This window comes from Juglans regia, chromosome 11 (assembly GCF_001411555.2).
Source record: "Juglans regia cultivar Chandler chromosome 11, Walnut 2.0, whole genome shotgun sequence".
NCBI lineage: Eukaryota > Viridiplantae > Streptophyta > Magnoliopsida > Fagales > Juglandaceae > Juglans > Juglans regia.
In genome coordinates this window covers 21,199,110-21,211,434 of record NC_049911.1, presented here as the reverse complement: position 1 = coordinate 21,211,434, position 12,325 = coordinate 21,199,110, and the positions used below count along the sequence as shown (strand labels likewise).

Below are 12,325 nucleotides of genomic sequence, written 5' to 3'. Positions count from 1 at the left end.
ATAACCATCATGAGAGAATTGTACTATCATGATGTGTATGGTATTGTTTGTGTTGAGTAAGAAAGTAATATTAAATATAGTCGTGGATTATATATACGTCGCGCATTTTTTTTTAAAAATGAGTAGAATTTATTATTAAAAATTTAATTTTTTCATGTAAATTTTATATTTACTCACTTTTTTCAAAAGGATTACCCTATAAATATCATTTCTTGAAAGACAAGACCGTAGAATGCTTATTGCAAAGCCGAAATTCTTATATACTTATAACATGTAATTCTACAACTTACAAACTGTTGGAAGAGCAAAAATACCTCCAAATCGACTAAGCAATATTGAAAACAATGAAACTCATTCTTTTGTTGATTACATGAGTCCAATATTGCATGTGTTGCTTCCTAACTCTTCTGTAAAAGCGCATGCAACACCATTATATATATATGGCAGACTTCAGTTAAGGAAATAAATACAGCCACTTGAGACATTCTACTTTCTCAAAAGCTCATACGTTGTTCCATGTCTCTGCTTGATCATCTTTCTTAGCTGGGTTGGACTTGCATGTGTGAAGCATGTAGTTGCATGCTCCAACGGCCTCTCCAACTGTCAAGTAAATCCATTCTTGGCCTATGTTTTCGATAAACTTGGACTTATTCAGCTTCTTCATCACCTCGCCTCCAGGGTTGGCCAATACAAGCTAAACAGATACAATTCGGAAGACAGATCTTATAATTAATTTATTAGCACAAATATGTAGATCAAAGAATATTAAATATAGAGATCAAGATCAATGTACGTACCTTGAGCCCTCTTCTTTCAGTAGTCTTCTTCATCTCTTCAAGCATGCTAATTCCGCTCGTATCAATGTTACCAACAGCTATCAATTACCAAAATAATAATGCATTTTTAGAGATGGAATTAGAATTTCCATTGGAAAAAGAGAATGCATTAATGATCCTTTCTATCATTCCCAAATCCACTACGTACTTACCACTCATATCCAGTATTACGTACTGTAGGCCAGTTTCCCCAGATGATTTTATTCTGTCTTCCTCTTCATCAATCCACCTTGCAATTCTGAGAAACAGAGAGTTCTTTTTGTTAGATTTTATAAGCATTATAGAAAAGTTAGCCTTGCATATACTTTTCGTTTGATTATTATGTAAAAGTAAACCATGTTAGTAGTACTTTTTTTCCTAACTACAACACATGAGATGCAATCAAGATTTAGCAACTTACCGTTCTCTTAAGTAGCTTGCATTGGTGAAGTAAATGGGAGCATCGATTTCAAGTATGAGAATTCCAGGTACATTGTTTGCATTTGGGTATTGTTCAACGTTTCTGTAAATCATAGACTCTGGAATGTTTCCCATAACCAAGGTCCTTGGTCTGGCAACGAACAGGAGTACCCTAAGCAAAGATATCGAAATCTGCACTTGCACATGATTTAGAAAGTTTATTCAAATGGCCCCTTTTTTGGGGTTAAATTATAACTAAACAAAGTGCATGTACTTGTAATAAGTATATTTGGAGGCCGTGTGGTTCATACCGCTATGACTAGGCCAATTGTTACGCTGCCAAAAACCACACCAAGGTATGCACTCATGCAGACTATAAAGTCAAATTTGTCAACATGCCAGAGATGCATGGCTGCTTCATAATCAATGAGACCAAGCATTGCGGATATAATTATGGCTGCCAACACCACAAGAGGAGTGTAATGGAACAAAGGTGTCAGGAATAACAACGTGAACATGACAGCGACTGCCATCACAATGTTTGATACTGCTGTCTTGCATCCTGCGTTGTAATTTACTGCTGATCGTGAAAATGGCCCTGAAATTCGAAGTCAACCCCAATTTATCAGCAAAACAATAGAATAACTTGATTACCAATATGAGGAAACTGGAAGAGCAGTAATAAATTAGAAAATGATCAGTGATTTAGAGTGAAAAGTAGGGCAAAACAAACAGTACCTGTGGTGAGGTAGCAAGAGGTGCAAGAACCGACAATGTTCATCGTTCCGAAAGCAATCATCTCTTTGTTCCCGTCAATATGGTAGTTCTTGAACATTGAAAAGCTTCTTCCTACAGCTATTCCTTCCTGCGTGCACAAAACCAAATCAGCAATAGGGACATCTCACCAGCATTTCCTTATGTTTCGACTAATTAATACTCATAATACATATCCGGCCCGTTTCGTTTCCCTAAAAGCAATCAACCTGTTCTACTCTGTTTCATAAGCTTTTACTGGTATATATTCAAGCTACAGTTTGGTTAAAGTTTCCCAAACTGTTTTTGATAACTTTACATGTCTAGTTCTCTCTAGGATTAGAAGATCAGTACTTACAGTACGTGCCCATACAGAAAATTAAAAGAAGACAAAACAAAAAGACTTACAGCGAGAGCAATGACGCCAGTGATGATGCCAGTTTTAATAGCTACCATGAGATAGGGAGACACAAAAACTAGATCCCCGAACGATGGTGGATTCAGCCCCTTCTTCAACTCTCCTATCTGAAAATGTTTGCAATAACATGCAACATATTAACGGCCTAGATCTTCAGTACCATTCACATGAGAGACCGATAAAAAGTAAAAAATAAAAATAATACAAAAAAGAATGTAAAAATAAAGGATGACGTCTCATCATGACCGTCCAATCAGATCTGTGACCAGATCTGTCCATTGGCTTTATTGGATAAAAGCATGCATGGGGATGGGACATATATAATGAACCCACCAAAATGTTCATAAATAGTTGTATTATTGGTGGGGCGAGTCATGGCTTGCAGTAAGACACGACAGGAGTGGTGGGAGAATTATTTGGGTTGGCCCAAAGACAACGTACGTTATTCATTTATTATATTATATGCACAAGACCTATATATACACGTGAAATATTGGACCAAGGTAATCATACTATTGGTGGTCCAATCTATTTGCTTACTGGACTGTCTTGCACAAGTGGGTTACGGCTGCTGCGCAGTTTGTGTGTGTGTGTGAGAGAGAGAGAGAGAGATTTGAAAGCATCCATGTGGGTCTGGGGATTCTCACCACTTGAACACCGTGTTTCTCAGCATGGGTGAGATAAACGAGAAGACTTCCCAAGATGACGGTCGTCAATGGTGCCATCGCTGATATCCAAAAGAACTTTGGCTTTCTCTTACTCTGCATGTTGCAGAATACACAGACAATATATTATTTTCTTTTAAAGAAAAAAGAAACCTTCAAATATATTCATAAAAAAAAAAACATAAAGCTAACTTATCATATTTTTCTGAATTAATTTGGTGTATGTGTCCTGGAGGCACTTACTTATAATGGTTGTAGGGTCATGTAATAGGAACTTACATGAGTTGATTTGGTATTTCTTTTTGGTCTGTTGGTGCATAGAGTTTGAGAAGGGAGTGATTGACAAAGACAAAACAAGTTCAAATGGTTGGATTAGATATATATTACTGCCCTGAGGCTGAGGCAGCTTTTGTTCTGCTCTCGAAATACAGATTTCATGAGCTGTTTGTCTCAAACAAGAGTATATTATATACAAGTCAAATTAGCTTTGAAACTTTGCTTCAGTTAACTTCGGAGTGGGAGCAGGTTAATTAGGGTTGAAACAAGATCACTCACGACAGGTAACCGACAGAAAAAGAATCTTAAAAAATAGATGTTGATTCGAACCTAATTGGATTGAAAAAAAAAAAAAAAAAACAGAAAGTAGAGATGCTTAGAAAGAGAATTCAGGACAACATCCCAGTAATACGTGGGGTGATCATGTTCTCTTCTGAATATACCATTTGCCTTGATTTTGTGATTTATTTAGTTATAATGCATGCTATGTGTATGACTTTAATGACATGACGTTTATAGTGAATAAGAATCTCCCAAAGAAAAAAGTTTGGATCAAGAAAAATATGGGTCAGATTTACTTACGAAGTATCTAGTGCTGATCAGAAAGAAAAGGAAACAACATCCCAGAACGCCACTCTCCCATCTCCACTGCAATATCCACCAATCATGAGATTAATAAGACAACGAGGAAAAAGAAATATGTATAAAGCTAAAGATTCTATAGGTACTCATGAACATCAGCTTGATTATTGAAATCGTGACAAAAATCTTTATTTCTATTAAGGAACATACCGTAATAAGCCAACCATAAAAACCCACTTTACCACCACAGTATTTCTTTTTTTTTTTCTTTTTTTAAAAAATAACTAACGAGAGAATATGATACATAGCTATATATATATATATATATATATATATATATATATATATATATTCTTGTTCTTTTTTCTCAGTTAATATTGGGAAATAACCATGTGAAAAATTACAGCCATGTTAATTTGTATATCGAGTAATAATGGAATAAATGTTGGTAGTGCATGGCTGGCAGATGTTTAAAATAGTTTTGAGTTGTTTTTATTTATGAATTATGGTGGAATTAGTACGGCTGCAAGATTGGCTACCTTATGTGTCTGGCTAAAGACAGAACGCATCACTGATACAAGATCTGTCCCTTGGGTAAAATGCTCAAGGCCAAGGATCGCTTTTAGTTGTTGCAGGCACACTACAGTGGCTGCTCCTGCCATGAACCCTACTATGGTTGCATGTGATAGGAAATCCACGATGAAACCAAGCCTGTAGTCAAGCATAACATAATTTTTAGAAAACACGAAGAATATCTTAACAAAAACAAAATTTAAATACGATATACAGCTAAGAATAGATAAATATTATATATATATACAGTACGTGGATCGTGGTTACAAATTAAAAAGTAAAACAAAAGAAAAGAAAAAACAAATTCCGTGATGATCCTCACCAGATAAGAAATTATAAAATTAAACTAATATATATTGTTCAGCGGGACTCGATCGGTAAGAAAAGACAAGAATTCCAGCAGAGATATCGAGGGTCAAGCATAATATGTTGTGCTTAATTAAGCACTTTTCATGCCAATTAATTACGTGCTTATTATTTAACACAAAAAGTGCCGTTTAGGTTTTCTTGTTATTACTAATTATATATAGAAGTTTTTCTCTAACTTAATATTGTTCATCTCACCAAACCTGAAGAGATAGGTAAGAAAATGGTGAAACGTTAATTCTTACTAATTTAATTACCATCTTTTTGAGCTGTTCTTATGCTACACTCAAACTTCTTAATGTATCTGATGATTGAGCAATGTTAACCTTAATAAGCCTAAACAAGCTTGGAAAACTCCGGCGAAGAATGTCGCTGTGAAAGCAAGGTGAAGATAGAGCGTGGGATTCTCCTTAGCATCAACTTCATCCCCCAACATTGAAGCAGTGAGCAGCGATGCAACAGCAACAGTCCCCACAGCCAAATCTCTGGAGCTGCCCATCATTGCATAAACCAGAGGTGGAACAAAACTCGAATCTGCACCCATTTTTAAAACAATTAGAATAGAAAGAAAAAAAAAAATCTTCAAAACTACTCTTATAAACGTATATATCCTCAGTTATGCTTATACATATCAAAACTAGTCGAGCACTCACATAGGCCAAAAATCGGAGGCAAGTTGGCAAGCTTTGCGTAACTGATGCCCTGCGGGATTGCCAAGCTGGCGATAGTAATCCCAGCAATAAGGTCAGACTTCAGGAACTCAAAAGTATAGCGAGGCGCCCATTCGAGAATTGGCAAGAAGTACTGGAGTCCCAGTACGAATCTTCTCGATAGTGGCTGGTTCTTGAACTGCCTAAGTGGATCATCGGGAAAGAAAGTCTCTTTCAGAGAGTTCTTCAGCGTCTTCACAAAGGGTTTTGGGGGCGGAATCGCAACACGGTGCGCGCACTCAACGTTAGAAGGATACGCATGGTCGGCGTTACCCATGCTAGCTAGCTAGCTTGTGATCAGCAAAGTGCAGTACTAGAACTAGCGATCGAGTCTATACGTAAAGAAGAAAGCTAGCTAGCTAGAGATCTTCTTTTGAAAAACAAAATGCAGTGATAAGAGAGTACTCTGCTTTAAGAGTTTAGACAGGAAGTTTCTGCGAAATTTAGAGAGAGAGAGAGGTGGTTTTGGTGGGTGTACAGAGAGACAGAGAGAGAGAGAGATCAGAGGAGGGTTTGTGAAGTATTTTTGAGACTTGGGGGACTGGATGCCTCTACTCAATGAGTTTATATAAAAAAATGGAGGAATGGTATGGGATTATTCCTTCCACATTATTATTTTGAGTGCGTAAAGGGTCCCACGTACAAGAATAAGTGTAAGATCGGGACACGTTTGCCCGATCTACTTTAGTTATATTTAGAGATTATTATAGGAGCTAGGCAGTCCACCTCGTGATGATTTTATTTTCCCATTCATTCAAAATTAGTACAAGATGATGGAGGAGGCAAAATCCTGGAACCTTACGTACTTAGTTTGTGTATTAATATATATATATATATATATAGGGGTCGGGGATGCCTAGTTCCCTACATAAAGCCTTTATTGCACATATCTCCTTATTGCGACGTGGTCTCATTTCATTGGAGCTTAATTATTTGCATCGGTCAACGTACTCTAAGTTTTGACTATTGTTGTGTGCAGCCGGTAAGATCATCAACCAAAAGAAAACATGTTTTCTTAAATAAACTACTACTATTTGGATACGCAAGGATATATGAAGTTTTGCAGATTTTGGATTGATTAACGAATTGTGTATTCTCACGATAACTCATTATTATTATTTATTATTTTATTATTTATTATTTATTATTTATTTAATATTTTATTATTTTTTTATTATTATTTACATAATATCTGAAAATACCTCACTATTCAAATTAACAAATCTTAATTTCAAAACCTAACAATATCCCTAGCAAGCTCTCGATATATATATATATAGCTGATATTCCATTAAAAAAAATAGGTTTTAATAATTGATTATCTTTGTTGACCCACTTTAATATAATATTAATTACGAGTACTATATATGCATGCATGTATATATAGACATTTTTGGGACTCTATTAATTGTGTATAAAAAAAAACATCGATCCTTAATTTGAAGGGTATTAAAGATTAATTTATATATATATATATACTTAGTACTAATAGCGATCGAGAAAAATAATATATGTGACACATGATTTTAATAATTTACCATTAATCCAAATTAATTAGAAAATTTTATTGGTAATTAAATAAATTGATATATTTTTTACAAAAACTTGAGAGCAATTTTTTAGAACATGCATAAATCAGAAGAGTGTCTAAAATAGAGGAAACATAAACTTAAGAGATTGTTTATAAATTAGTAGCTAGGGATTAGTTGATATATAATATATATATATATATGTTCTAATTATAATTGTAGTTTCAGGCATTAAAAGTTGCTTTCTCAGGTAGACAAGATTGTTTTGATCATGATCATTTGAAGGTCCTGCATGACATGTATGCACCGGCCAATTCATGTGGTACCCAATGGGAAAACAACATCACTGTATAATTACGAGGCGCCTAGAGGCTAAGTAGCACTCCTCTCTATGCATTTGGTTGATTTGACCCGAAAGAAGTGTCGACTTTTCCTTTTTTTTTTTAAAAAAAAAATTATTTTCTCCCTCCAAGCTTTTGGTCAAACTTGAAACACTAACGGCGAAGTGAGATTTCTACTGCATGCATGCAGAGTACTCTCGCAGTCAAAGTGAGATATTACAAATTTACAAGATGGAATTGTGAACCTGGAAGGAAAGGTTGGACCGTACACTTGTCAAATCATGCTATTTTAGATTTTCACGAATTATATAAAAGTAACGTTAATTAATATAAATCTCAAATAGATAAATTTTAAAATATAAAAATTATATTTATTATCCCTACATAATAACGCACATCATATTTTTTTTTTTATTAAATCTGTAGCATATAGATAATGAATAAAAAATTTAATTAGTTTAAAAAGAATAAAATCAAATTTTTTTAAAATAAAAATTAGGAAAAAATATGGTATATATGTAGTGTGTAGAGATGATGAGTAATAAAATTCTAAAAAATAAAAAAAAAATTTTACATTTTTTCAAATGGAGTCGAATTTTATAAAAAGATTATACAAAATTTATCTACTTAAAATTTATACAAATTATTTTTTATTATATAAAGTTGATGGTTTGAACAACTTTATGATCGTTAATTGAGTCATGCCCATCACACGTGTCAGTGGTTAATTGTTAGGTTTATATATGGGATAAAAAAGAAAAAGAAATATATTTTATAATAGTACATATAATTAATTGATAAATAATATTTATAATTATAGAATACGTAAATGTAATACAATTCTTTAAAAAAAAAAAAAAATGAGCGAACATAAAATCTCCTCACTATCTTTAGCTATAACGCGGTGGTGGGGGTGATCATTAATTTGTGTGGTGGAGGTCGCTTGATCTCTTCTTCACCGCATCATGTACACAATACACATGGTTGGGAGGTTGGGTTGCACATCCCTGTCAACTCGAGAGAGTGCTGTGCGATATATATGTGGTGGAGTGTGTTTCCTTTTTCTTTTCTTATTTTATTTTTTAAAAAATTTTATCGTTACAGTACATCACAAAATTCAGTTGCCAAATTTCCAAAAAAAAAAAAAAAAAAATGACAGAAACGCAGACGTATGATCGGCTCTATATATACCAAAACTCATGTGCATGCCTAATTTCCACCAATATTACAAATTTAGGTTTCAATATGAAACAAATTAAGCGAAAAACACAACTAAAATTTAGGTGCATCGATCCTCCTAAGGAGTCTACCATTTCCTTAGGCTGTGTTTGAATACTAAGCAGTCTACCTGCATTTCCTCCAACTCACATGTGACTCAGCAAGCCTGATCCAACACAGCAGCTGATCTTCCAGAAGATTTTAGGGTAACGTAGACTAGGTTGTGTGTGCACCGTGGTGCATTTTAATGCTTTGGCAAGATTCCTTTTAACAAATTCTGTGTATTATCTTTGTGCTGAAGCGCACACCAGCTGCTCGAGAATATGCCCATAGAAGCTCTGTTAGAACTTGCCTTCTATATATATATACCTCACTTGTATATAATATACCTTGATGAATTAATGAGAATCAGAATACTTTTCTCTCATAGTCTATCATTGAATAATAAAATGAGATGAAATGAGAAATGTTTAAATTAAACTTCTCATAATTTTTCTTTTCCAAACATCACATAAAAATAAAATATTTTTCAATTTCGTATATTCAGGTTTTACATGTAATCACTAATTAATTATTATAACTTTTACAAATTTCAAACAAAACATAAAAATCAATACAACTTTTTCAAACTTCAAAATAAAAGTAATATTAAAAATTATATTCAAATAATTTTTTAACTTTATAATATTTTTATTCAATTTTAATTTTCTCTCTCATTTATCAAAATCCAATAAAACGTTTTAATTTAAACTATCTCTCTACTATTTACATCATATTTCATCATTATTTACATAATTATAATATTAAAAGTTCGTGCCCAAAATAGTACAACATGATTACATTAACTGTTTATCCCGGTACGTAGAAGATCAATTTCCGGAATTTAACCATTAAATGCACTTGTACATGATATATATATATATATATATATATATGTATATATATATATAGCTATCTCCATGCATGCAATATTATTGTACGTGGCCCATTCTAGATCTTCCAATTATTCTGACAATGATCGGTCGATGATCCATACATACATACATACATACATACATACATTATATATATATAGTATCATGTATATGTATATATACATATACGTATACCGCTTAATTTCCCTCTAATAGTGTGAAAAATTAGAATTACCAATTAATTAATTTCTTCTTGTCGGGTGATAGGAAGAGCTAATTAATCTTATTTTATGTTGACTAATATATAGATCAAACCAAATAATTAAGAATTAAGAATCCCAATAGTTTGATTAGCTCGAGAACTTCCCGTGATTAGTTCTGAGTAATGGTCATCATGATATGTCTTATATATTTAGAGAATGGTCAACAGAATATTCTGTGTATAATATAATAGTAAACAGCTGCATGGATAACTAGGAACAATACATGCATGAGAGAACCAGGACAACTAATCATGCTAATTAATTAGCACAATAATACTAATAATAATAATAAAAGCTTCTCTCTTGCGGTAGTTGCAAATTATAAACCCTTAATTTATGGCTCCCCAAAAGAAAAATCTCTCTGATATATCGACCATATATCCATGCATTCTTTTGCATGCATGCAGTCTGCTCTCTCTCTCTCTCTCTCTCTCTCTCTCTATATATATATATATACATATATTATATATATAAGCTTCGATATATATATATATATATATATATATATCTATATCTACGAGGGATCGCGCGATTAAAAGAAGAGCTATTAATTAGAGAGTGCGCATGCAGAGGTATTATAACGAACGAATATACGTAACACATGAGGTTGATCTACTGACCTATTATTACAAAAGAAGGACAAAAAAAGAAGACTGAGCCTCTATCGATATTCCCATATATTTATATAGGACAGAGAAGAACAACTAATGAATGCATGCAAAGTGGTAATTATTTATTACTATTTCCCTTCCTCTGAATCATAATTAAACTAATCATATACACATAATATAACATATGTGTGTGCAAGTGGTACCCGGCCTAGGGTTTGCGCGCAGTATATTAATTAACTTGTCTCTTACCAGACTCATAATGCATGAATGAATAATTGAAGCTATTTAAGTTTGCAAACAATATTATATATATATATATATATATAAATTGAAGAGCTGGGGATCATCATTAGACACCGTTGGATAGGATAAAATAATAAATAAGTTTTCTCTAGAATAACAAAGAAAATCCATGAATGTGGTTGAGTTTTTGGATATATATATATATATATATATATGTATAAAGGAAGTATATTTACAAGTCGTAATCAAGTAATAACATTATTTGGGTGATTATATATATTCTTAAAGCTTTGACTGTCAGTACTAGCTATCAGCTTGTTCAATTTACAATATTAGCTAGGGGTATCGTGATGGATCTATATATCTCTCATGCATGTCGACAACATGATGAATTATATATAGATAATGGAGTAACCCAAAAAAATATATTGATTTGATGCATGGTTAGGTTGTTACGTGACCTTCACTTAATTACAACAGAAGCGTGCTTCTCTTGATCTTTTGTATCTATTCGTAAATTACATGATCATCATCATGTGCATCTCTTCATCATTCCAATATATTTGGTAGACCGATCGAGCTAGCTAGCCAGACAGCAAGAAGAAGATCAATTATCTCCTAAAACAAAAACTTGCGAGTAGTCTACACGTACGAAGAGTTTTTCTTGTCGTCTGAAAGAAAAACCAAAAATACGACAAAGACGTTGTTGATTATCTTGTCCTGCTGGATGTGACATATATATTATATGAAGGTAATCATCATCTGAAGTAGAGTTTCCATTCGCTTTGTACGTAGTCGTGTCGCTCTAAAACATCTCTAATTTATATGTTTTTCTCTCGTACCAACAAAATTAATCATAAACTTTACCATATCAACGTCAGCTTTTAATTTAATTTGATGATCTCCTTCATTCCATAATTAAATATATTGGGGAATTATGTTCTCTTGCCCAAATTTGTATTGGAAAATGCTATTTATATATATTTCTAATTTTACTTGCATTAGTACAATACTTGCTAATGTATCAATTATTGAGAAGGGTACAAATTTTACAACTCGTAATTTGAAATTTAAATTAAAGAAAATAATGATCAAATGAGGTTGCCACTCATTACGTATAATACTGATCAAATGAGGTTGCCACTCCTCATTCGTATTTCCTATTTCCTCAACTTACTTCATCCCAAATTCTCCTTCATGAAACTCAGAAGAATCTGACTAATATTCTTCTTTCTTATTTATAATCTAGTTTTTTTATTTAAAAATAAATAAAAAGAAAAAGAAAAAGAAAATCACTTGGGGGCAGTGAAGAGGAATAGAGTGGGGGAAGAAAACAATGGCGACGGTGAAGTGGGTCTTTGTCCTTCATCTTCAAAGGATGGAAAGAACTTGGAGATGGGAAACATGGAAGCAATATTGGTGGTGGCTGGGAACTAGCTCCGCCGGAAGCAATGAAAATCTTAAGTTGGAACCCACATGGACTTGGAAACCCAAGGGAATTTCTGGAATTTCTGCCCTTCGAGACCTAGTTAGGAAGGAAGCTCCCATCATTCTTTTTCTGCAAGAAACAAAGTTGGTTGTGAAGAGAGTAGAAAAGTTGAAGTATTCTTTGGGCTTTGAGAATTGTT

At 33.2% G+C, this 12,325-nt stretch overlaps 1 protein-coding gene across 1 annotated transcript; it reads right to left on the bottom strand.

Moving 5' to 3' along the window:
• Nucleotides 1–230: 230 nt before the first annotated feature.
• LOC109018587 (sulfate transporter 3.1-like) lies at nt 231–6,132 on the bottom strand. Its single transcript, XM_019000744.2, has 12 exons — nt 5,522–6,132; nt 5,195–5,402; nt 4,469–4,640; nt 3,930–3,995; nt 3,054–3,167; nt 2,397–2,513; nt 1,974–2,100; nt 1,547–1,833; nt 1,237–1,427; nt 989–1,074; nt 798–874; nt 231–694 (listed from the first exon to the last, which is right to left on the bottom strand). The coding sequence occupies exons 1-12, from the start codon at nt 5,853–5,855 to the stop codon at nt 503–505; spliced, it is 1,971 nt and encodes a 656-aa protein (XP_018856289.1). The 5' UTR covers nt 5,856–6,132; the 3' UTR covers nt 231–502.
• Nucleotides 6,133–12,325: the final 6,193 nt, after the last annotated feature.